Source organism: Mirounga leonina, unplaced genomic scaffold, assembly GCF_011800145.1.
Source record: "Mirounga leonina isolate KUSES-001 unplaced genomic scaffold, KU_Mleo_1.0 Mir_168, whole genome shotgun sequence".
Lineage (NCBI taxonomy): Eukaryota > Metazoa > Chordata > Mammalia > Carnivora > Phocidae > Mirounga > Mirounga leonina.
This window is the reverse complement of record NW_023270426.1, coordinates 29,318,247-29,345,881: the sequence shown is the minus strand read 5'-3', so window position 1 is coordinate 29,345,881 and position 27,635 is coordinate 29,318,247. Positions and strand designations below refer to the sequence as shown.

Here is a 27,635-nt window from a genome sequence, read left to right as displayed (position 1 = left end):
TTTTGTTTCTGGAGAAAGGAATATTTTAAAAAGCTTTAAATAAACTAAAAAAAACGACAAAAACACCTAAGAAATCAGAGAGAACCAAGATTTAAGAACAAATTATTATAGTTAAACATAAATGTTGTAAATAGCATTGCCACTAAATATTACAGTTAAATGATGCTCTCTATCATCATTCCAACATACAAGTTAAATAATTATTCGGCGTGTTTTATCCGACCTTTTGCATACTCTTAAAAGATAAGCCTTATGTTTTTGAAATTCAATTAGAGGAACAATTTTTGAACAGACGCTTCAAAATAAATTTCCTTTAGAATAAGAGACTAAAGCTTCAAAATACATGTCCTTCAGAAGATACTAAATGTTGCTACTTCTTTTATAGCAGAAGGCCTTGCCCTGTTCTTCCACTAGCACACAAGATAAAATACAGCCATACAGTATAATCATACAGTAAATTGCCTTGTGAATACAAATATAATTTTTATACAGTACAGTCCATAAGAAGAAAAACTGTATTTTTTAAAAGTATGACACTGAAACTAGCTTTTCTATACCCTAGCAATTTTAAGTCAAGCAATATTTACTTACGTTCTGATACTGTATAAAGGAGGTTCTGGGGTAAAGGAGGAGGTAGTCTTGCTCCCACTGGTGCAAGATTGGGCACTGCACTTGTCCCAGGCTGGTCACGGTTGTTTATCAAGCTTGACTGTGTTATGGGTGGTCCTAAGAATTAAAAAAAAAAAAGAAGAAGAAGAAAGGTAGAGCATTAATGTTTCCTAACTAATAAAATACTCACTATACTAAAACTAATTTGGATAGTTATAATTAAAGTACCTACTTTGGCACAGAACAGAATTAAGGAATTTGATAAATGCAGGCTTCAGTACTGTAAGTTGCATAATTAATTAAGATGACATTTTAGTTCTAGAACAGACAAAACAATTATAGGGTGAAAAAAAAGGACAGTTACCTCTGGGGAGTGGGAGTGAAAAATGGCTGAGAAAGCACTTGAACAATCTTTCTGGGATAATGGTAAGCTCCTTTTTTAAAAAAAAGATTTATTGGTTTATTTGAGAGAGAGAGAAAACTTGAGCAGGGGGAGGAGCAGAAGGAGAGGAAAAAAGAATCATCAAGCAGACTCCGCACTGAGCACAGAGCCCAATGCAGAGCTCCATCCCAGCACCCTGAGATCATGACCTGACCCAAAATCAAGAGTCAGACGCTTAAGATTGAGTCACCCAGCTGCCCCTGGGATAATGGTAGAGTTCTATAGAACTCTTAAGTTCTACAACATTAGGAACATGTTTAAATGTACTGATGTCTGCAACATACTAGGTAATGCATCAAAAATAATAATGGGAGAGAGAGAAAGATACATGATAATACAAATATAGTAAAATATTAATCACAGAACCTAGATGGTGAGTATATGGGTGTTCAGTGTACAATTATTTCAACTTTTCAGTTTGCTTGAAATTTTTCATAGCAAAATGTTGGGGGAAAATGACATTCCTGGGTTTCACTTTTAAACAGAAATATTCCCACATATCACATCTTTAATTGTGAGAATTTCTATATAATAAGATGCTTTTTTATCTGGGGAATAAAATCTCTAGTTGAGCTTCACAATTTTATCATTTACATGACAATGTTAAATCTATGTATCAGGTGCCTGAGTGGCTCAGTCAGTTAAGCGTCTGCCTTCGGCTCAGGTCATTATCTCAGGGTCCTGGGATCAAGCCCTGCATCGGGCTCCCTGCCCAGAGGGGAGTCTGCTTGTCCCTCTGCCTGTCTCCTGGCTTGTGCGCTTCTCGCTCTCTCTCTCAAATAAAAAAAAAAAAAAAAAAAAGAACCTAATGTATCCAATGTCTCCAAACCTTTATCAACTTTAATGTATTCTATAAAGAATATTAATGCAGGAATGCTAGGTGATAGGTACATGGGTTCGTGCTAAACCATTTGTGCCAACTTCTTATGAGTCTATAACAATTTCAAAAATAAAAAGTTTAGGGACATCTGCTCTCCCTCTCTCTCAAATAAATAAAATCTTTTTATAAGTTCTTCAAGAGTATTAAAATAATTTTTAAAGTCTTTTATTTCGGAAATTTTCAAATACACACAGAAGTAGAATAATATGTGTACCATATGTACTGTCATAAGATTTATTTATTTGAAAGAGAGAGAAAGAGGGAGAGCGGCGCATGAGTGGGGGAAGGAGCAAAGAGAGAAAATTTCAAGCAGATTCCCCGCTGAGTTTGGAGCCCACTGCAGGGCTCAATTTCATGACCCTGAGATCATGACCTGAGCCGAAATCAAGAGTCGGAGGCTTGGGGCGCCTGGGTGGCTCAGTTGGTTGAGCAACTGCCTTCGGCTCAGGTCATAATCCTGGAGTCCCGGGATCGAGTCCCGCATCGGGCTCCCTGCTCGGCAGGGAGTCTGCTTCTCCCTCTGACCCTCCCCCATCTCGTGCTCTCTCTCTCTGTCTCATTCTCTCTCTCAAATAAATAAATAAAATCTTTAAAAAAAAAAAAAAGAGTCGGAGGCTTAACTGAGTGAGCCATCCAGGCGCCCCGAAAGAGATTTTCTTTAAAGACTAGGAAATTTCATTAAACTACTGGCATGTTCTTTTTTCTGACATCTTCAAAACAACTGGATCTTAAGACGTTGTCAACTAGCAAGATTTTGACACCCAAGATTTTTTGAAGGTACTATAAATAATCTAATACAACAATGGATAGGATAAGGAATAACATTTTAATTATAGGAATATATTCTAAATTCTACTCTTTCAAAAACTTTAAATCTAGTATCAAGTTAGTGAAGAGACAGGTTCTTCTAAATACAATTCTTTGCTAAAGGACAAAATACTTAATGAACATGTACTTACTTGGTATGGGAAGCACAACAGAAGGCGGAGGCTGGCCATGTCCCTGGGGGACAGGAAGTCTCATACTGTGGCCAGGACCTGGACCTGGACCTGGGCCTGGGCCTGGGCCAGGGCCTGGGCCTGGGCCTGGGCCTGGCATCGGAGGCATTAACATTCCAGGAGGTGGTGGAGGAGGAAGCCCAGGAGGAGGTGGAGGGAAAGGAATCATGCTTGGCAGAGCAACTTCATCAACAACCAGGGGATCATTTCCGTGATCAAACTGACAAAGGTCACCAAGTACACAAAATCCTCTTTCTGTAAGAATATAAGAAGAATCTTATTATGATCTTAGAGTTCAGAAAACAAATAAAACAAGGCCCTGAAAAGCCTACCAATCTGATTTACAAAGTAATTTTTCCCCAAGGAATTTAAAAGCCTTAGTGTTATTCTGTTAATCATCGCATATCCCGGAGGTAAGGCCTGATAGATGTACTCTCTACTTTCTATGAGACTATGCTTTGTTGAGGTAGCAAGTAACAGGGTCCAAAACAGGCTACTAGCCACTTTAGATGAACCGATTTGCCATTACAGTTTCCTAATAAAAATTCAGATTCAGGGTGCCTAGCTAGCTCAGTCAGTAGAACATGCGACCCTTGATCTTGAGGTCATGAGTTCAAGCCCTACATTGGTCATAGAGATTACTTTAAGGAAAAAAAAAAAATTCAGATTCATTTTAGCAAAGGTAGGGTATGGGGGTAAGGACTTAACTGGACAATCTAATTTCAATTATCTATTTTCATGGTATTATTCTAAATTCTACATTCTTGCTGTATCTGCAATTTGAAACTAGTTTAAAATACTTAAGTGGGGGGTCAGCTGGGTAGCTCTGTGGGTTAAGCATCCAACTTTTTTTTTTTGGATTTATTTATTTATTTGAGAGAGAACATGAGCAGGGGCAAGGGGCAGAGGGAGAGGGAGAGAGAATCCCAAGCAGACTCCACACTGAGCATGAAGCCTGACGCAAGGCTGAGACCACAAAACCCTGAGACCACAAAACCAAGAGTCGAACACTTAACCGACTGCACTACTCAGGCGCCCCAAGCATCCAACTCTTGATTTCGGCTCCAGTCATGATCTCAGGGTTGTGATATTGAGCCCCGGGTCAGACTCCATGCCCATCTCCCTCTGCCCCTCCCCCCTTAAAAAATAAATAAAATAAAACAAAACATTCAAGTGGGAAAGGGCCCTGGCTGGCTCAGTTGGTGGAATGGGTACCACCAACTCTCGGGGTTTTAAGTTTAAGCCCCAAATTGGGTATAGAGATTACTTAAAAATAAAATTCCAAAAAAAAAAAAAAGAAAATATTCAAGTGGGCATTATTTACTAGGTTATTCACAGCAGCACTGTTTATAACAACAAAATATTAGAAACACCCCAAAAGCACAATAAAGAATTAAGTTAAACATATTTTTCTACATACATATTTTTCTACATATAGAATACTTAGAAACCTAAAAAAGGTATTAAGGAAGCCCTAATGTATTAATATAGGATAACTGCCATAAAATACCACTAAGTGAAAAAAACATGCAGAAGAGTATGAAGAGTGTACTAGCGTTTATGCAGAAGAGAAAATAGGGGAGACTATATGTATCTGTTTATGTACATATACATAGACTATGTTTGGAAAGATAAACAAGAAATTAATGACATTAAATTGGCCTTGGGAATGAGAACTCTGTGGCCAGGAGACCAGGGTGAGAATGAGATAATGCTTGAGTTATGATCTGATTGTATTTCCTACTTAAAAATAAAATGTAAAAATATATATTCTATATTTATAGAAAAAACATTACAATGTCTGCTATTTGCTTCAAATGATACAGGTCTGGGAGAAGCAGGAGAGAAGTACTGATGAAAACAAATTTGCCCATGACCTCCTATTGATGTGAGATCATGGATACACTAGGGTTAATTATATTGTTTTGCCAACTTTTATTAATATTTAAGTATTTCCATAATAAAAAATTAAAATACACACACACACACAGGTTCATTCAAGTGGAAAGTCAGCAAATTAAAATTTTAAGTAGGTTATAATGCTTAACAAATTCCCAGCACCAAACACTACACAATTTGAACATTTTCTTAACCAGAGCCAAACTATTAAATCAAGAAAGTAAATAACCATATGCCAAAAGAGGCTTTCCTCCTCATTCATCCCTTTTAACAAAATCTGGACTATAATGAAAAGATATGCAATATTAACATTTGCTTTACTAGTACTTTTGGGTACAAGATAGATCAAGAGAATTTTTGCCATCATAAGTTCTGCATACACTAGCAATATTAGCAACATCTGCTTTACTAGTACTTTTGAGTACAATATAAAAAAGAATTTTTACCATCATAATCTCTGCATCGCCTCTTTGGTGGTGGGTTTCGACCAAAAGAATTGGAAGAGCTATGATTGTTATAGTAATTAGACCAACTCTCTGTTGTGTTTTCAGAGTGGTGCGCAGGTGCGATCACAGTAACAGTGCTGGGAATAGACTGTGCCCCAGAGGAGTACTGCTCAGAAGAGCTCGGAGGTGGTGCAGACACAGGCACATAGGAACTCTCCAAGTCATTCCTTTCACTCTTAAACTTTGATCTTTCCCTGTGCTCTGCTTCAGAGACAAAATAAAAACAAGAAACAAGATTAGACATTTATGTTCTTTTTTTTTTTTTTTAAAGATTTTATTTATTCATTTGACAGAGAGAGACACAGCAAGAGAGGAACACAAGCAGGGGGAGTGGGAGAGGGAGAAGCAGGCTCCCCGCAGAGCAGGGAGCCCGATGCGGGGCTCCATCCCAGGACCCTGGGATCATGATCTGAGCTGAAGGCAGTCGCTCAACCGACTGAGCCACTCAGGCGCCCCTAGACATTTATGTTCTTAACAATGTTTATTTTCTCACGAAACAGGGAAGAAGAGTATATTGCAGTAAACTCACTGAGCTGTCCATATTTCAAAGTGCTCTCATTATTAACATATCCTAAAACCAGGAACATCAAAAACGTGACATATCTTGACCAGTAATTTGTGTAAAATCATCTTTTATAACACCAACATCAATACATAATGAAGAAAGCCTGATATTTAATAAGAAAGGTATCTAAGAACTGACTTCCAAACTGATATCCCGAGAGATAAGTGGTTGGGATCCCAGTTATCCACTTATCTTTTTTTCTTTTTAATTTTATAAACTCTAGACAACCTTAAAGCAAAACAATGGTTTTTAGTGACGGGGTGGGGGATAGAGCAGGTAGTCCTCTTCCTTCAATGATAGCTTTGTTGATTAAAAGACGGGGGGTGGGGGATGGGTTAGCCTGGTGATGGGTATTAAGAAGGGCACGTATTGAATGCAGCACTGGGTGTTATACGCAAACAATGAATCATGGAACTCTACATCAAAAACTAATAATATAATGTATGGTGATTAACATAATAAAATTAAATTAAAAAAAAAAGACATTACTTTCAATTATACAAAATGACTTTAAGTCCAGACATGTACTATGATATCCTTACAAACAGCTTTTTAGTCCAACTCCTTTGACTCCATCCTTACAAGAGAGCCCTGTCTTTGTAACAAAATTAGCATTAGGTTTCTGAGACAATTCTAGATTTTATGTTGCTCAGACATGTTAAAGGTATATGTGCGTTTAAGGGGAGTTCTAATACCCTATGACAGAGGAAGATAAGCAATACAGACTTTTTAGGAGGAAGCTTCATCTACTCACCAACATTCCTATTTGGATCCCGGTCTTTGCTGCGCCCTCTACTTCGGCTTCGGCTTCGACTCAGGCCTCGGCTCTTACTCCGACTCTTACTCCTGCCTCTTCTCCAGTCGTATTTCTCACGGTACAGTTCATTCCGCTCATAGTACCGGTCATAGTCTCTCCATTTGCCATCTTCTCTTTTTTTCTCACGTGTCCTATAATACACCGATATAAAAGCCATATGTACACTATAGAAACCAAGTATGCAAACAAATCAGGAGTATGAAATACCCTGATTCATCAAAATTCATAATCTCTGTGCTTTCTCAGAAAGCCATAAAACCACAACATAATTCCTCTGATCCATTATATAAAAAGAAAAAACATTCCCTCAATTACACTGGGTGGGGAGAAATGAAAAAAAGAGATGAAACCAAAGTATGAGGAGGGGCAGGGGAAAAATGGAAATTCAAAACTAGAAAAGAAAAAAAGGCAGAAACACAGTTTTCCTAAACAAAAGACTAATTTTTTAATGGCAGGCTGATGAATCAACATATAAACTATTTATAGTATAAAATACTATGGATGATTTTAATAGTGAGCACCCCTAACCAAATGGAACATTTCATTCATTAATATCCTCTAAGGAGACGACTCCCACCCCTGTGCTCTTGGGGAAAGCACATAATGATGACTGTTTATAAAAGGAAGAGAAAGTATGACAAAGACAAAAAATACAGAACGGAGAGAAGGAAGGTAACCTCTTTATCAATTTAGAGAGAGGCGTCGGTACATATGTTAAAAATCCCATTAATGCCCTTATGGTAACTAAAAGGCGAGTTATCAGTGTCTCCCTAATTAAATATAAACACACACCTTCGTTCACTAGATTCTGAGCGAGTCTTCTGGGGACTAGGATACTTCTTTTTTCTACCATCTCGTTCTTCCTCTGCTGGCTCCTGAAATACCTATATGAAAGCATTCAATAGGAACAAGATCAGTCCTTCTGTTAATTACGATCACATCTATCTGATAATCTTTCTAGTATAAGAGAGGGCACAAATACAATGAAATACTGAAGTCAAATTATATCCAAAAAAGTTAGACAAGAGAGAGGAGTAAAAAAGATGCTGAAATTACTTTAACAGTAATACACTAATTTTTAAATGTTAATTTCTCTTTTTTTAAAGATTTATTTATTTGAGAGAGAGAGAACACACGAGAGCAGGAAGTGCAGAGGGAGAGAATCTCAAGCAGACTCCAGAGCTGAGCATGGAGCCTGACACAGGGCTCCATCTCACGACCCTGAGATCACGACTGAGCCAAAACCAAGAGTCGGGACTCTCAACGGACTGCACCACCCAGGCGCCCCAAATGTTAATTTAAGGTAAGAAGAGCAGTGCAGGAGCAAAACAGCAATTCATCCCTTATAATGAAATCATAGAAAGAGCAAGTCTTTATATCTCTAAGTATCATATAGTAAAATGGGTTTATGTTTTCCTAATTATAAAATATACTCATAATTTGAGAACTGTAGATTTATTTTATAGAAAAGGTTTCAAGAATAAATGGTGAAATTAATAAGTGCCACAAAACTACACATTTTACAAGATTTACAGAAAATGGTATTGGAATTCATGGAAATACTATCTTCTTTTAAAGCCTAACAGTTAAGACTGACCAGAAATCTGTGATTTTATTATTTTTTTAAAAAAGTTAATCTCAACATCAAAAACTAATGATGTAATATATGGTGATTAACAATAAAAAATTTTTAAAAAAAGTTAATCTCAAAACAAATATATAGCCTCTACTAGAGAAAGGTGAAATAAAGTCATTTTCAAGAGCTAAACAAATGCCCACCTAATGGAGAAGCTCACTTAACAAACAGAAGTCAGTGAATGGAACAGATGATAACAATTTAGTAAAACTCAGGCAACATGAAACGGTAGCCACAATATGGCAACCATATGGCACTGGTTAAAACAGGATTCATTTGTTTAGACTATATTTAAAAATCATTCTCTCTACCTATTTACAGGAAATACAGAGTATATATTATTCCCCTTGGATACGATCTGCAAATACAGACAGTAAAAACTCTACAGGACAGGGGCACCTGGGTGGCTCAGTCGTTAAGCGTCTGCCTTCAGCTCAGGTCATGATCCCAGGGTCCTGGGATCGAGCCCCGCATCGGGCTCCCTGCTTGGCAGGAAGCCTGCTTCTCTATCTCCCACTCTCCCTGCTTGTGTTCCCTCTCTCGCTGTGTCTCTCTCTGTCAAATAAATAAATAAAATCTTAAAAAAAAATAAAAATAAATAAATAAATAAAAAACTCTACAGGACAAAAGACTGAGTTCCTTCAACAAAATAAAATTTAAGGAAAAAAAGGGGGGTGAGGAAAAGAAGACAGAGAGAAAAATATAGGTAGGTTTATAAGGGGATTTAAAGATTAAGAGAAACTTAAAAGACATCAAGATGGAAATCATTTTCCTTTTCTATATTTGCAAGGATTTTTTTGATGGACATGTATTAACCTCTAATGGAGAAAAACTTTTCTTAAAAAGTTAAAAGGATCCAGGGAGCCAGGGTGACTCAGTTGGTTGAGTGTCCGACTCTCGATTTCAGTTTAGGTCATGATCTCAGGGTCATGGGATCAAGCCCTGCATTGGGCTCTGTGCTCAGCATGGACTCTGCTTGTCCCTTTCTCTCTGCTCCTCCCCCTGCTCATGCTCTCTTTCTCTCTCTCTCTCTCCAAAATAAATAAATAAAATCTTCAAAAAAAAAAAAGAAAGTTAAAGGATCAAAGAGAAATAAAAACATAACATCATCTAAAAACTTGGGCATAGGGGCATCTGGGTGGCTCAGCTGGTTAAGCGTCTGCCTTCAGCTCAGGTCATGATCCCAGGGTCCTGGGATTGAGCCCCACATCGGGCTCCCTGCTCACTGGGGAGCCTGCTTCTCCCTCTCCTCCCCACTCATGTGCTCTCTCTTGCTATCTCTCTCTCTCAAATAAATAAAAATCTAAATAAATAAATAATTTAAAAAAAGAAATAAAAACTTGGGCATAAATGTTCACAGCAGCATTATTTCTAAAAGCAAAAAAAGGATTAACCACTTGCCTATCAACCCAAATATGCATCAACTGAGGACCTAAAAAAGAAAATGTGATATATCCATAAAATGGAATATTATTCAGCCATTAAAAAAACGAATACATGATACAACCAAATGAACCTTGAAAGCATTATGCTAAGTGAAAGAAAGAAGCCAGTCACAAAAGACTACAAATGGCATCACTCTATTTACATGAAATATCCAGAATAGGCAAATCCATAAGGAAATAAAGTAGATTAGTGGTTGCCTAAGAGAGGGGTATGGGGCTGGAGGAGAAGGGCTGGAAGGTGATAGATTAATGGGTACACTGTTTCTTTTTTGGATGATGAAAATGATCTAAAATGGATCATAGTGATGGTTGCACAACTCTGAATACAATAAAAAACCACCACATTTGTACACTGTAAATAGGGGAATGGTATGGTAGGGGAGCAGTATTTCAGTAACGCTATTAAAAAGTCAGAGGGCATGCACAATATGGATGAACCTCACATAATAAGCTAATAGGGTATGTGACCAGCTCAGTTGGTGGAGCATGCTACTCTTGATCTCGGGGTTGTAAGAAGTTCGAGCCCCACGCTGGGTGTAGAGATTACTTAAAAATAAAATCTTAAAAAAAAAAAAGAACTAAAAAAGGCAAAACTGTATGATTCCTTTTACATAAAATGGAAAAAAAAAACAGGAGAAACTAGTACATGGTATTAGAGGAAAGAATAGTGGTTACCCTGGAAAGAGGGAAATGAGAAGGAATAAGGAAAAGGAAATTTAAAAAATTTTTCAGAGGTGCCTGGGTGGCTCAGCCAATTAAGCAGTTAAGCGTCTGACTCTTGGTTTTGGCTCAGGACACAAACCCAGGGTCCTGGGATGGAGCCTGACGCAGGCTCTGCACTCAGTGCAGAGTCTGCTTGTCCCTCTCCTCCCCCCTCTTGCAAGTGTGTGTATGCGCGCGCACGTGCTCGCTCTCTCTAATAAATAAAATCTTAAAAAAAAGAAATTTCAACCAACCTGGTTATTTAGATCTTGATTAAAACATATGGGGAAAAATAGACATTTATGAACAATTAGAAATTTAAACACTAGGTATCTGTTAATATTTTAAGGAGTTGGGGCGCCTGGGTGGCTCAGTTGTTAAGCATCTGCCTTCAGCTCAGGTCATGATCCCAGGGTCCTGGGATCGAGCCCCGCATCAAGCTCCCTGCTCGGCGGGAAGCCTGCTTCTCCCTCTCCCACTCCCCCTGCTTGTGTTCCCTCTCTTGCTGTGTCTCTGTCAAATAAATAAAAAAATCTTTAAAAAAATATATATATATTTTAAGGAGTTACTGCTATTTTTATATAAGATAAAATATTTTAAAAGATTACTTCTAAAATATAACCTTTTAGAGATGCATATTAAGTATTTATAGATATAATGATATATCTGGGATTTGTTTCAAAATAATTTAAGAGGATGAAAACTGGCTGAAGTATAGTAAAAGACCACTGCTCATTGATCCATAATTATTGAAGGTGAATGATTGGTATATCGAGGCTCATTTTATTATTCTGGCTTCTTTTAAATACTTTCTTTTTTTAAGATTTTATTTATTTATTTGACAGAGACACAGTGAGAGAAGGAACACAAGCAGGGGGAGTGGGAGAGGGAAAAGCAGGCTTCCTGCGGAACAGGGAGGCTGATGCGGGGCTCGATCCCAGGACCCTGGGCTCATGACCTAGGCCGAAGGCAGACGCTTAATGACTGAGCCACCCAGGCGCCCCAAACCAGCTATCTTTCAAACAGATACTTCTAGTCCACTGAACTTCAATGACTGTAAAAAAGGACACATGGCACAAAAATTTTAACTTTTTATAAAAGATTTAACATATACACATACACCCAAAATTATACATTATCAAGTATGGCAGAAAAGTTTCCTCTTATTTCCATTACTTGAAGTAACATACTGGGAGCCTCTCCTATTTTAATAAGATATTATGAAACAATTACAAGGCATGAGCCAAAAGCAAAACTGTGACAGTGGTTTCGATTGATCTGAAATATAGTCATATTATGTTTTCTTTTAATGATGGATCAATTCAATCAGCCTAGTATTTTAAGATGGAGCAGAAATGACAGCTAAATGCAATACATGATCCTTAGATTGAATCCTGTGCTGGAGGAGGAAAAAAGCGATAAAAAAGGGGACACTTTTTTGGGGGGGACAAAAAAGGCAGGGGTGACATTGTTAGGTCAACTGATAAAACTGAAATACAGATAGATTAAATTATTTTATTAGAATTAAATTTACTGAAACTAATAATGATACTGTAGTTATCTAAGAGAACATCCTTGGGGTGCCTGTGTGGCTCAGTCGGTTAAGCATCTGACTCTTGATCTCAGCTCAGGTCTTGATCTCACGCTAGTGAGTTCAAGCCCCACAATGGAATCCACACTGGGTATGGAGCCTACTTAAAAAAAAAAAAAGTAATAGAACATCCTTATTCTTATGATATGCAGAGTATCATGAGATCATGATGTATCTAACTTACTCCTAGATTAAGAACATGATGATAGTCTTGGGTGTGAATATATAAAAAGAGCAAATGGGGCAAATTTTCAATAGGTGAATAAAGATAGTGCATGGAAGTTTTAGGTAGGATTCCTGTCATTTTTATGTAAGCTTAAAATTATTCCCAAATAAAAATCATATTAATCATAATAAAAATAAAAGGTAATAAATATTTCTGTATAATAACCAACTTTTATGTGCCACGCAGTTGATTAGGATGTGTATGTATATAAAATCTCATTTAAATGTCAATGAAGTACTACTATGATCATCATTTTCCTGATGTGAAAATGAAGCAATAAGTAACTTACTTTAGAGCACAATTTTAACTCATGCAGCCTGATTTTAGAACCCATATTCTTATCATACAACACTGTTTTGTCTATACATAAAAAGGATTACAAATGAGCTCTAAAATTTTCCCCTTGGTTCAAACAATTAGATTGCCATAAATAATCTTGTTTTTGTACTTCAACATTATAAAAACATTTTTTTTCTTCACTCATTCACAATGATATTTATAACTACATTAACTATAAAAAATACTCTCTGGTAAAAAAAGAGAAAATGGTTTGTCTATTATATGGAAATGTGTTACTTAATAATGTCTCTTAAGGTTTCATCAATACTTTACTTTTAGTCAAACCTCTACATTTAACCAAGTTTTCTTTTTCTAAAATCCCTGAATAAGATTTCTCTGAATTCCTCAATATTACTAAAATTTCTCTTGGAACACTAAACAAGCTATCTGAAATTCTTCCAACATTTCAAGTCCAAAGAAATTAGAAGCCCTGATAAAGAATCTGTATCATGTACCAAACATAGAAACTTCAATCAACAGATAATTACTTTTAAAGAGGTCAACTTCCAACTGAAAATGATACTAGTAAAAATAGGATCTAAGAAGCCCCCAAAAGCAAAAGAAAACTTTGCATTACCTCTTCTTTAATTTCCTCTTTTTCTTGGACTGGTGGTTTTGGCTCAGGCTTAACTGGTTCCAGAGGTGGAAGGTAGTTCTTAGTATAGAGACTTTCGAACAGTTTATCCACAAAACCTGAAGTTTCTAAGGAGAAGAAATAGTATTTAAGTGTTGCACAAACAAAAACAGATGTTTGAAAACACACTCTATGGCAAAGCTGAGGAAAACAGGACATCTCAATACTGGTGGCAGAACTAAAAATGAGTCTAACCCTTATGAGGAAGAATCCCATTCTTGGGTTTTGAAACTACTGTAAACTAAATAGTAGGAATTAATACGTTTGGAAAGAAAATATCCATCTAATATTGGAAAAAGTATTAGATTTTTTATGTGTAAAAAAAAAAAGCCTTATAATTCACCAAAAACTATGTAATACTATCTTTTCAAGTGAGAAGCCATATTTACTATCTTTCCTTTCTCACGAGATATTTGAATTAAAGGGTATCTTCTCATACCAACTGTTAGATCAACCAGTAAGTGTGCATTATCCACATTCCTTTCATCTATTCAATAATATTTACTGAATACATTCTATGTGCCAAGCACCGTAGGTTCCAAGTCACCACGGTCTCAACAAAGGAAAGACAAACAGGAGGCGGGAGGGGGGGGGGAGCGATACACAAAGATAAAAAGGCAAACATATAACATGGCAGGAAGTGACAAGTGCCATGAAAAACAAAATGAACCAAGACTGGGAAGTGAAGATGATGATTAGAGGCATGAGGCACTCAAGAGAAACTACTCTGAGAAGAGACCAGAAACCATAAGAGAAGAAACCATTTCAAGCAAGAGTAAAATGAGTTCAAAAGCCCTGAGTTGGGAACATGTTTGCCATGCTGAAAAAAAGGCAAGGGGGAAAAGGTGGCTAGAATGCAACAAGTGAGGGGAAGTGGTAGGAGATGAGGTCAGAGAATTAGCCGGGGAGGCCTTCAGGAAGCTCTGCAGGTATGGAAAGGACTTTGGTAAGAAGATGGGAAGTTAAAGGCACAAAGAGAAGAAGATCATGCCCATCTCTTCCTGGACAGCAAGAAGCTCCAGCCAAGAGGGAAAAAAAAGAAAGTAGCTTCAGTCCTAATAAGCAGTAAGCATTAGCAGCTACATTATCCACAAGTTGTCACCCCCCAACCATCAATTAGATTTTGCCACAAGCTACAGAGGACCCATTCCCCTAAAAAGCATTAGAGTTACAAATGCTTCAACAAAAGAAAGAAGCAGAGAAGAAAAGGAAAGGGGAAGAAAGGTCTTCCCAAATACATGATAAATAATTAATAGGAATGGATATATTCAAATGTTAAAGGATGCTGACTGATTTCTTTCCTTCTCCAAACTTTTATTTCCAAGATTTTATATAAAGTTTTAAATTTAAAATCTTAAATATGTGGCTGAAGGCACATAATAATTACCTTTTTGTAAAAAGACGTCAAGTTGATCAGCACAAAAGGCTTTCAATTCTTTCTCAGGTTTGTCCTTCTTGACCAGTGCTACAACATAGTTGGCTAAGGCTGAAGGGTCAGCATCACATCTAGTTAGACAAAGAGAAAACAAAAATTTTCAAACTTTTTTTTCAAATAGCGATGTCATTAATAAAGTCATCCCTATTTTAGAAAGATAAAGGTCTTTAAAATAAAGTGACTGCAAACAAAGGTGACTTGTATAACAGCATATACATAGTGCAAGCAAGACTGTCCTTTTCTGCTTATTTTTATAAAATTATTTGTCTATGTTCAATGTTCTAATTATACCCAGGATTTTGGACCATATGTACATTTATTTGCTCTCTCAATGGTAACAGGGAAAGGGTGGCAATTGACCCCTGAGTTGCAGCGCTGTAGAAGCACTGTTGATATCCTCAGGAACTATCTGTTGTTCCATGTGACCAATGATGAAGAACCAGGGCAAGTGGGACACCTTTCCCCCATACCTTATAGCCCCAGGCACCAGCATCTAAAAAATAGCGATCAAGTTCACTGATAATCTTCTCAGTATCTTAAGGATCTCTTTAAAAAATAAGAACACAGGAAGGTTGACACCTTAAATATTACTGACAAACACTCTAGCAGCTATAAGCAGGAAAGAAAAAATCTGGCACCTAGAAAAGAAAGAAAACAAGTGGCAGAAGGGCAGCAGGGACAACCTCTATCAACTTCTCTTTTCTTCCTAGTCAGTAATAACCTGTCTTTTGGTGGTGGTGGTTGTTTTTTTTTTAAGATTTTATTTATTTATTTGTTTATTTATTTGAGAGTGAGCGAGAGTGAAGAAGCACACGCAGGAGGAGCAGCAGAGGGAGAGATAGAAGCAGGCTCCTCGCTGAGCAGGGAGTCCGATGTGGGGCTCGATCCCAGGACTCCAGGATCACAGACTGAGCCAAAGGCAGACCACCCGAGCGCCCCAGTCACCGATCTTTCGACATTCAAAATCATCTATGCCAGGGCAGCACATGTCAACTTCTGACATGTAGCAATCTTCAGACCCAATATTTTATCTACACTACAAGAAACAGAAAGCTTCTGTGCTCTAAATATACATATATATGCATATATACATATATGCATATATATATACGGGAAAAAATATTTTTTAAGTAAATAAAGCAAATTTTATAAAAAGAAAAATGAAGCATCAGCACCTTTACTTCCTTCTAGTCTATATTTTTAAAGTTTATAATTCAATAAAACAGAATTTTTTTATTGCCAATATTGCTGTGGGAAAGGCTAATTCTTTGAACATAAATGCACATTTATGCACCAAATCCAAGGGAGCAAATTTCAATGACTGTCAATCTTACAAAACTCAGAGCTAATAGGGCGCCTGGGTGGCTCAGTTGTTAAGCGTCTGCCTTCGGCTCAGGTCACGATCCCAGGGTCCTGTGATTGAGTCCCGCATCAGGCTCGCTTCTCCCTCTCCCACTACCCCTGCTTGTGTTCCCTCTCTCGCTGTGTCTCTCTCTGTCAAATAAATAAATAAAATTAAAAAACAAACAAACAAACAACTGAAGAGCTAATAAAATAAGTTGTACTTAAGGGTCAAAGTGCACTAGGAAAGAGTGTAAGTGTGCCAGATGAGGAGCTACATATTAATAAAAACATGCAATTTAAAAGAAAGCCAGGATTTTTCTTAAGTAAAAAATGTAAATTACATTTTCAAACAGATTACCTTGGTAAACGCAACTGCTAAATTCTAAAATGGATATACAGATCAATATAAGAAAAACAAACAATCTGACCAAAAAATGAGGGCCTAAAAAAAAAAAAAAACCTGTCAACTATACTTCAATTAAACAAAGAAAAAATTTAAAAAGAAGAAAAAAAGAAAAAACTGGCAGAGCACCTGAATAGATATTTTTCCAAAAAAGACATGCAAATGGCCAACAGGCATTTAAAAAGATGACTGACATCACTAGCCACCAGGAAAATGCAAATCAAAACCACAATGAGATCTCACCTCACACCTGTCAGAATGGCTATTCTCAAAAAGACAAGAGGGGTGCCTGGTGGGCTCAGTGGTTACAGCATGTGACTCTTGATCTTGGGATTTTGAGTTCAAGCCCCATGTTGGGTGTAGAGATTACTTAAAAATAAAATCTCAAAAAAAAAAAAAAAGACAAGAAATAACTGTTGGGGAGGATGTAGGGAAAAGGGAACCCTCATGCACTGCTATGGAGAACAGTATAGAGGTTCTTCAAAAAATTAAAAATAGAACAATCACATGATACAGTAATTCCACTTCTAGGTATTTACCTGAAGAAAATGAAAACACTAATTCAGAAAAACATATGCACCCTTATGTTCATCATAGCATAATTTACAATAGCCAAGATATGGAAGCAACCAAAAAATCCACTGATAGATAAAGGAATAAAGAAGATAAAGACTACATGGTATATATAATGTATTATTACTCAGCCATAAAAAAGAATGAAATCTTGCCATTTACAACAGCATGGATGGACCTATAAGGTATATGCTAAGTGTGCTAAGTCAGAGAAAGACAAACACCGTATGATTTCACTTAAATGTAGAATCTAAAAAACAAAACAAAACAGAAATGCTCATAGATACAGAAAGCAAACTGATGGCTGCCAGAGGGAAAGGGAGTTGGGGGGGGTGGAGGATGAATGAAATAGGTGAGGGGGATTAAGAGATACAATCTTCCAGTTATAAAATAAGCAAGACATGGGGACGTATTTAATAGCATAGGGAATACAGTCAATAATATTCTAATAACTTTGTATGCTGACAGATTGTAATTTGACTTATTGTGGTGGCCACCACACAATGTATAAATCAAATCACTGTTGTATACATGAAACTAATCTAACACTGTATGTCAACTACTCAATCTAAAAAATACTAATAAATAATAAAATGAATACATAGTATGTTCAAAAATGTTACACAGGCCATGCCCACCTTGGCTAATCCATAAATCCCTTAAAACAGAAATGTGTAGAGAGATTTAATCTCACTCCTGAAAACAGTAAGGTATTTAATCAGTATAGTTCTAATGGATCTAACATTCAAATGGAAGGGAGAGGGTAAAAAAAAAAAACTATCACATTTCTACCTTTACATAGAAACGTTCAGATCCTGGAAGAGGAAGATATTTTAAACAGAAAGAAAAGGATTTTTAAAAATAAGAATGGCAGGGGCGCCTGGGTGGCTCAGTTGGTTAAGCATCTGCCTTTGGCTCAGGTCATGATCCCCTGGTCCTGGGAATGGGCCCCTCATTGGGCTCCCTGCTCAGTGGGGAACCTGCTTCTTCCTCTCTTTGCCCTTCCCCCCACTCGTGCTCACTCGCTCTCTCTCTCATGTTCTAATAAATGTATAACACCTTTAAAAATAAAAATAAATAAGAATGGTAGAAAGAGGCAATCTCATTTTTTCTGCTGTTAGGAGAACCTTTAAGGAGTCTCATGACCCAGTAGGTAGAAAGCTGGGTAATATGAGGTTTCTAGTGTGAAGCAGGCACAACATTCAGATTACTGGATAAATGAGGGGAGTTAAACAAACCCAGCTACCTTATACATGTATTTAGTATCCAGACTCTGAAAAACAAATGCAGAGTAAGGTTGCTCCTGATGAAACACATTTTGATGTGATGTGTTAAGCCTCATGATGAATAGTTACAAGAAGGTAAAAGAGCAAAAAAAAACTAGACACCAAGAAAAAAGAGTGGTCACAGATTTTTAAAAATTTGTGCAGTATGAGTGAACAACTGATTGTTAATAACTGATGTTTAGAATTCTGTACCAAATACAAAAAGCATGTTTACAGCCAAAGGAATGGGACCATTTACATTTAAGCACACTATGAAGGAAATTGCCAGTCTGAAATAATAAGTCACACCAATTGAATGGTGAAACTTAAATACACTGGGGAGTTTTATGCTGTAATTTTCTATACCTTTATGATTGTTCTTATTTATTCTTTCATCACCCCCTACTATATAATCTTTAAAAACCGACAATTATAGTACTGCAGTAGCTATGGCACCAATGCTAACAGTAGCCCAACCAAACTTCCAGAAGTGTGTTCCCAAAATCTGAGCATGAGTAAGATCCTTGATAATTTACAAGACAAATGCAGGACCACTTCTTACTTCTCTTACCCCAGAGTATTTAAAGTCTTTTAGCTATTTATTTGTGACCAAAGCTTATGGAAATTCATTTTACATAACTGTAGGAATAAGAATATTTGGGAATGAAAAAGATTTTAAGATTTTGGATCCATGGCTATGGTAAATACACACATTTCTAGACAGAAAGGGGCTTCTATTATAACAAAGAGATTAGAAAACATAGTAATAGTCACCTAAAGTTACTATTCTCATATAGTCTTTAAAAGGCCTTAACAGCACAATCAGTGAGATACCTAAATTTGTAAATATGTAAAGACAAATGAAGCGATCCACTCAAGATCAGGCAGAAAGCACACCTGTGGAATTAAAACTCAGCTACAATTCCACAGAGTAAAATCTATTTTATACCACATACACTTTCCTACTGTAAATCCACATGACAATGCATTCTATGGCTCAACCAGTAGTTACCTTCCAATGAAAAGAAAGAACAAACAAAAGAAATTCCGTAAGTTTAATGGAAATTAGAAATATGAGGACTCCTTAAAATTCACATCTTGCATAATAATGTCCTAAGAACATCTTTCAATTATCTATATTTTATTTAAAAAATAAAAGTCAACTAGAATGAATTTTCATCAGGGGACGTTAATAGAAATATTGCCTTAAAAATGTCTTATCTGTAAAACCTCAAATTTGTCTTTTTCCTCCTTAATGAAATCTCCACTGCAGGTATATGACACATCTGCTATGCTGGTATATCAGCTTTACAGATTTCAGACATATACCCAATCCCGAGGCCAAAGAGTAAATAAAGGTCTTTCCTTACCTTAGGCCCCAAGTCAAGAAATACTACTTAAAAATTATCAAAGTCTACTTGTTTTAGGAAAAAACCAACACTACTTAAACCTTTTCCACTTTCAGAAAAAATCTACAGGTTCTTGAATATGGGCTCAATTTTAAGTTCTACCTTGGTGTAACGTGTTCCCTCTCTCACTGTGTCTCTCTCTGTCAAATAAATAAATAAAATCTTAAAAAAAAAAAAAAGATTTTATTTACTTGAGAGGAAGAGAGACAGCATGTGCATGAGTGGGGGGAGGGGCAGAGGGAGAAGCAGACTCCCCACTGAGCAAGGAGCCCGGTAGGGCTCAATCCCAGGACCCTGGGGGATCATGACCTGAGCAGAAGGCAGACACTTAACTGACTAGCCACCCAGGCACCCGTGAAAACAGCATTATTTTTAGCAGAAAAAGAAAAGAAAAAAAAAGTCAACATAACCATTCTCATTGTTAAATGTTTATGAAATATTAGGCCTCCAAAGTGATGGTTATAAAAACAATACACAAATATGAAAAATGTTTCTGATGTAAGGTCAAAAGGAGAAATACAGATAAAAAATTTAAATTGATTCTGATTATAGCTACATGGAAGTTCATATACACAAGAGAAACTAGAAATAAATAAACACAAGTAATTTTATTAATTTTTTCTCTCTGCATTTTCTGGAATAGTACTTTTATTTTTACTTTATAAGACAAAAAGTAAATATAAAAACAAAAAGTCTGCTTCTGAGATCTGTGTTCAGATTATTCCTTTGATAAAACAATATTGGAAAAACAAGTAAAGGGAGGTGGGGGGTGCCCAGCTGGCTCAGTTGGTAGAGCAACTCTCAATCAGGGTTTTAAGTTCAAGCCCCATGTTGGGTGTTGGCTTTACTTAAAAACAAAATCTTAAAAAAAAAAAAAAAAAGAAAGAAAAGAAAAATAAGTAATATTGGAGTTGACATTTTCAAATTGTTAATGTAACTATTAAGTTCTAAGAACCTGTTAACAGATATTAAAGAGAGAGAAATAATGGCACTTCTACTTTTCAAATAAAAGTTTTCATCTTCCCCTTAATTAATTAGAGGCTTTCATGAACAGAAGAAAATACTCCTAGATTTGTTTTGGGTAAAAAACATATATATACATACATCTGTCATATGCAAACACCATTTTGATTACTTGGACTATGGCTCACAGAGCAGTAGTCACCACCTAAGTATAACCTAAAAATCAGACTAGTAAAAAAGAAAAATCTAGGGCACCTGGGTGGCTCAGTTGGTTAAGCGTCTGCCTTCAGCCCAAGTCATGATCCCAGGGTCCTGGGATAGAGCTGCAGCAGGCTCCCTGCTCAGCGGGAACCTGCTTCTCCCGCTGCCTGCCGCTCCCCCTGCTCCTGCACTCTCTCTCTCTGTCAAATAAATAAAGTCTTTAAAAAAAAACTTATGTTTCAAATTGTCAACCAACCTACATATACATATAAGGACACTGATTCATTTAAACGTTTACTGACTGTTCACTAAATGCCAAGCATCTTACTTGGTAATGGAATTACTCTGAGCAAGACAGACCTTGCCTTGCAGTCTAGTGGCCAAGAGATGAAAATGAAAACAAGTAATTATGGTACAAAATAACAAATGGTTAAAAAAAATTTAACAACAAAATAAGTAATAACCCTGTGAGAAGATGAGAAAAAGCAGTGATACGAAACATAGAGCTATAAAAACAACTTCTGGCTTCTAGCCTATAGCAGTTGGGCCAGGAAGAATGAAGTCAGACGTATTTAGGAGGCAGACCCAAGGACATAAGAACAAATATGTCCTTAAGTTAGTATACTATAACTTGTCAAGAAGTCTTCTGGTCAAAAGAAGTCCTTTTCTGCGAAACAGTTAACAGTCTCCTTAAACAAGTCCCACAGCAGTTTAGAGGCATACTAATTCTTTGAAGCCATAATCACATTATCAGAACTTCTCAGTCTTAAGAACATACCTCCAAAATACTCATTTCATCTTTGTAGTTTATTTAACTGAGAGGTCAGGTCTCATAGCTGCTAGGTGACAATTTTTCCTCCCATTTGAGCAGCCCCAGACATTACTAACCAGAATTTAATGTGATAAGGATTGCAAATCTATGGTAGCATGTAAACTCTAGAGTTCAACCTAAGTATAACCCCTCCACGACCACTGAGCCAATAAAATGATCTCAGTCTGTGAAGCTTATTGCTGCCTTATCCATCATACTCAGAGATGACAACATATTCAATCTCCTAGTGCACTTAAAAAGACTTTGATATGGACTGAATTCATAAAAGTGCACATCATGGCCATGGCTTTCCCTAGCAATTCCCGGTCCTACCTACAGGGCCAGCAGTGAGACTCTAGCTCTGGCATGCACTAGATTATTATTTTGTAAGTGACAGTAGAGCTTAACATTAGTAAGTAAAATTTTTTGCAAAAACAGTTTAATATATTTTCATATTTCAAAAACCATAAAATTTCATTTATATTTAATGATTCTAAGGTACACCGGCCCTTTTTATAGTCTGCACATTAATATTCATATCGTATCTGTGAGGTAGGTAGAAGGCTAATATGATGAACTGGTCAGAGAAAATTTAGAGAATTTCTCCGAAGTCACACAGTAAATCAGACATAGAGACAAAACTAGAAACTAAATGCCCGGTTCACATAATGATGTTTTACTACAATAGACAGATGCAAGTGTCCAAAAAGTATTACAAACCCATCACTCTTTTTAAAACATATGCCAAGACAAATTTTTATAGTAAGCCAAACGAGCAGCCTTGAATTATATGTGTTTATATATATTTAATATATCTAGTATAAATAACTTAAAACATTTCCCATTAAAGAACGTTTTTGGGTAGAAATGCATGTTTGTTATTGAAAAGTGCTTGCCTGAACTTTTTCTAAACTTTTAATTTCTTCAGTGATAAATATATCCCCTAGATTTACTTAGACTTTACTCTTAAAGGGCTCACATACTGAAAAGTGAGAAGTTATTTCTGATAGAAAGAAACCATGACATCTCCCAATTGCGCATAATCCCTACATAGTCTCTATGACTAAGATATCTAGGATATTTTGGAAGTGAAGGAAGATAAAGACCTCAAACAAGACTTGTGAGTTCAGTCTGTTCATGTAGCAGTAAGAAAAGAGATATAAACTTCTTGACTAAGATGGTTTCTCTCCCTTAACTGCACTGCCAACAAAAATGGTACTAGGTTTTTCCCAACCAGTTAAAGGAGTCATTTCTTCCAGGAACCCTCCTTCTGTCTTTCCCCTAGTAAAAATGATAGGTCCCACATCTACAAAAGGAGTGGAATGGAAAGTAACAGATAAGCTCTACCAGCATATGATATTTCTAATTTGTCTATAGGGAATAATTACATGTAAACTGGCTTGGTTCACAAATAACCCCGCATGCCTTTGTTTCACCAGTGACAAGATGCAACATGCTTAAAAATCTTTTATAAATTTAGTTAACTGTAAATTAAGCTAAATAAAACACACGACAGTGGATCACACGCAGAGATAGTATGAATCCAACATATCCACTGCAACTCCATTATCTGAAAACCTAACAACTGCTCTGAAATGCTATGTTGTAACAACATGCCAATCTGCCATGAAAATTTTCTTCAATTTGGAATATGCAAAAAGTAAATTTACAAATACAACCCATTTTAGTATATCATCTATTACATTTTAGGGTTTCTAAACAAACAAAAAATAATCTCCCATGACAACATACTAAGAATGAAAATATGTGGGTGCCTGGGTGGCTCAGTCAGTTAAACGATGCCTTCAGCTCGGGTCCTGATCCCAGGGTCCTGGGATCGAGTCCCACACCGGGCTCCCTGCTCAGCGGGGAGTCTGCTCCTCCCTCTGCCCCTCCTCTACTCATTCTCTCAATCTTGCTCTCTCTAATAATAAATAAATAAAATCTTAAAAAAAAAGAATGAAAATATGTACGATATCGGCATTTGCTATCTCTTTCCTTTTTTTTGCATTTGTTATTTATTACCACTTCCATCCAAAACCATTAGTTATATGAGTTAAAAATTAGTACTTTTATTTTGTACTTCTAGGAAAGCCACCTATTATTATTAAAGTTTAAAGTGATTTTTTTGCTCTTTTTAACCCTAAAAAAGTAACGAATTTTTTTTAAAGCATGATGTGTGCTTTCAGTTGAACATGTAACTCAAAACAAATGGGGAAACCAAATTCAATCACTTTAAAGATACTTTTTACCCATGAAAATTACAGAATATCTATAAACTTACCAGTATAAACAGCCAAAAAAAGCCAAGAGGAAACACTATTGGGAGGTTTAATAAGTTCCTACCCAAACTAAATTTCCACATTAAGAAAAAAACCAGGGGTGCCTGGGTGGCTCAGTCAGTTAGCAGCTCCCTTTGGCTCAGGTCATGATCCCAAGGTCCAGGGATAGAGCCCGTAATCAGGCTCCCCGCTCAGCAGGGAGTCTGCTTTTCTCTCTCCCTCTGCCCCTCACCTCACTCATGCGCGCTCTCTCTCAAATAAAATCTTAAAAAAGAAAAGGGGTGCCTGGGTGGCTTAGTCATTAAGCGTCTGCCTCCGGCTCAGGTCATGATCCCAGGGTCCTAGGATCAAGCCCCGTATGGGGCTCTCTGTTCAGTGGGAAGCCTGCTTCTCCTTCTCTCACTCCCCCTGCTTGTGTTCCCTCTCTCACTGTATCTCTCTCTGTCAAATAAATAAATAAAACCTGTAAAAAGAAAAGAAAAGGAAAAAAAAACAAAAACCACTACCCAGCGGGCACCTGGGTGGCTCAGTTGGTTGGGCGACTGCCTTCGGCTCAGGTCATGATCCTGGAGTCCCAGGATCGAGTCCCGCATCGGGCTCCCTGCTCGGTGGGGAGTCTGCTTCTCCCTCTGACCCTCCCCACTCTCATGCTCTCTCTATCTCATTCTTTCAAATAAATAAATAAAATCTTTAAAAAAAAAAAAAACCACTACCCAGAATAAAACATTTTAGGGAGCTTACAAAAGAAGGGCAATTAACTATAAGGTTAAAACTTGAAGCCTTCTATCAAAGACACACATATTTAACTCTTTTAGAAGGATCTCTACTAATAAACTCAGAGCCCGTATGCAAAATTGTTGCACACACACACACAAGGGTTTATGTTAAATAAATAACATGAAGGTAAAGAATTTTTAAACACAGACCTTTTTCCTTTTTCTTTTTTTTAGCCTGTTCCATATACGATCATTTTCACTACATCTATTTCCTTTGTTTCCCACTTTTGTCACAATCCATCTCCATTGCTGTGTTCCAAAACTATACTGTAGAAAAAGTATGATGCACACTCAAGAGACCCATATTCTTCTACAAAACTTTCAAGTAGACCATCACTAATATAAAACCCAAAAGTCCTAGTGTACTTTCATTCATACCTGTATTCTACTCACATACCCCTAATCCTCAGAATGTACATAGCACTTCAGACATCCAAACTCCCCTAATGCTGTCTCCTTTAACCAGCCTACCTTCAAAAGGCTGACACATCGGACTACAGGTGACTCTCTTCCTAGGTGTTAACATCCAAGAAATCAAAGTAGCAAAACAACAACAAAAAGAATTAACAAGATTTCTCAGGAGAACCAGGAAATAGATAATCGGGGAAGTAGCTCCCAAGAGCCCCAACTTTACCATACTTCCATCCCTTCCAAACTATCCCTTATTTCCACCTCTGAAAAACTCATTTTTTTTTTTCACTAAAACGATCTAATCTAATGAAGCATAGCCTGCCCACCTCTTCCTCTTCTACCCCGTTTCCTTTAGTCAGTAAGTCCTCACCTCTAATAGAATAACTAAGCAGGGGCGCCTGGGTGGCTCAGTTGGCTAAGCGACTGCCTTCGGCTCAGGTCATGATCCTGGAGTCCCGGGATCGAGTCCCACATCGGGCTCCCTGCTCAGCAGGGGGTCTGCTTCTCCCTCTGACCCTCCCCCTCTCATGCTCTATCTATCTCATTCTCTCTCTCAAATAAATAAATAAAATCTTTTAAAAAAAAAAAAAAGGAATAACCAAGCAGTAGAAATGAGGAGGGCAGGAAATGATCCCTTCCCTTCCCTTTCCATGCCTTCTTTCCCAGGAGAGTTAGATATCATCTCTCTCCCAATCCTCCCTTCACCATTCCCTCTCTTCCCTGTATGGGATTTCTCAGAAACTACATACTCCAGTATCTCAAATAAACACAAAACAATCCTACCCTCTTAAAATGGTTATAAAACAAGCAAACAAAGCTGGTACCTCTGCCATCCCTTTGAAGCGTCCCAATATTTCTACAGCTAATACTAGCGAAATATTTTTTCAAAACGAGCCCTTCTCATTTTTTTTAGCTCCTCAACAAAAATCCTACACCTCAATATCCTCAGTTGCCCTCACAATCCTTCAACAATATTTACAAAACTCTTACTCTTTCTGCTACCCTTTTATTCTTCCAATAGCTATAACTAAAAACGCTTACATGCTTCAGTTATACAACCTTTTCAAATATCCCTCCAATAATACTAAATACCAGAGTAGCCCTTTCAACCCTTAAAATTTTAAACCCCTATTTTTTCCAACCCTTAATGGTATTTAGAAATTATTAGTCCTCCTAGCACTAACAACTCCTGGATAATATTTTAAAATCCCTTCATATCCTTGTTATCATATTTAACAGCTTTCCAGTAATTCCCAAAAACACTTCAATGCCCACATATCCCTTTCAACCACCCCATGTTTCTCAAATCCTTCAAAATTCTTGAACCCTTAGAGCTCATCAATAATCGCTAAAAAGCCCTCAATGTCCCTACTATTCTTTTCTGCCCTCACGTTTTTAAAAGGCCCTCGATACTCCGCTTCTGGACCTTTTAGTCCCGTACTAATATTGGTTAATAAAGCCCTCCACATCCTGCTACACCCTTCGAGATCCCAATATTCACATTTAAAAATCCCTCGACAGCCTTGCGATCTCTCGCAGTTCTCAAATACCAAAATTTTAAATTCCCTCACTATTCCTACTACCCCTTCCAGCACCCCAATATTTATATTTAAAAAGCCCTCGCTGTCCTTGCTGCCCCCCCCTCCGGTCCCACAGCCACACCGCCTCTACGCCCCTGGCTCTCGCTCCCCCCGCCACCGCCCCCCCCCACAATGGTGATAGTACTACAGAGAAGACGTCGCCGGGACCTCCCGACCGCGGCCCCTCCGCTCCGCCCTCCCCCAGGCCGCCTCCCCTCCCCCCACGCCCCCGCGGGCCCCCAACGCCCACGTTCGCCGGCCCTGGCCCAGCCTGGCTCACTCACATCGGCTCCAGTAACTTGGCCAGCCAGGACTTGAGGGCATCCACATCCTCTATAAGCATGGTGCAGGGAAGGCGGGCTCGGCCGCCGCTCTTGTTCAGGCCTGCCGCGGGTCTCCCCTCGCCGCCTCCTCACGACCTCTTCACAGCTCCCGGTGCCCCAGCCCACCGGGCATCTTAGGAGACTTCAACCTACTCCCCGGGCCGGGGCCTAACAGGAACTAACCCAAGAGCCCTCACTCAACCTAGCCCGACGGCTCAGGCGGGCGGGAAATAGCGTCGAGTGGCGGGCGCAAGAACCAATAGAAGTAAGAGGGCCGTGCGCGCAAAGCCAATGAAAAGGCTCGCTCGCCCCGCCGGCCGGCCGTACCCAGTTAAGGAGGAGGGATATAGCAAGGTAGGTGGAGAGCTTACGTGAACTCCTGGTGCAAGATGGTATCTTGGAGAAGGTGCTGTGCCTCTTAAAGGGGCCACGGCTCCTTTTTTGACCACGCCGCCGCCCGCCGCGGCATACGGTGCCTGCTGCTGGGAGTGCCTGGGGGAACCCGGCGAGCCCCTCAGCCTGGTTCCGTCCTCTCGTTTTTTTCCTGGAAACACATTTGTGTCCCGAAAT

General features: G+C 37.9%; 1 protein-coding gene across 5 annotated transcripts in view; it reads right to left on the bottom strand.

Moving 5' to 3' along the window:
- Positions 1–27,279, bottom strand: part of RBM27 (RNA binding motif protein 27) — a 77,647-nt gene extending 50,368 nt beyond the window's left edge. For 3 of the 5 annotated variants that reach the window (XM_035014394.1, XM_035014397.1, XM_035014398.1), the window contains exons 1-8: positions 27,027–27,279; positions 14,677–14,795; positions 13,233–13,357; positions 7,509–7,600; positions 6,654–6,847; positions 5,275–5,538; positions 2,891–3,184; positions 592–726 (exon numbers count right to left, since the gene is read on the bottom strand). In XM_035014394.1, coding sequence (XP_034870285.1) covers positions 592–726; positions 2,891–3,184; positions 5,275–5,538; positions 6,654–6,847; positions 7,509–7,600; positions 13,233–13,357; positions 14,677–14,795; positions 27,027–27,085 — 1,282 coding nt within the window. In that variant the 5' untranslated portion in view covers positions 27,086–27,279. The remainder of the gene's footprint in view (positions 1–591; positions 727–2,890; positions 3,185–5,274; positions 5,539–6,653; positions 6,848–7,508; positions 7,601–13,232; positions 13,358–14,676; positions 14,796–27,026) is intronic. The other 2 variants (XM_035014396.1, XM_035014399.1) reach the window with 1 other exon arrangement.
- Positions 27,280–27,635: the final 356 nt, after the last annotated feature.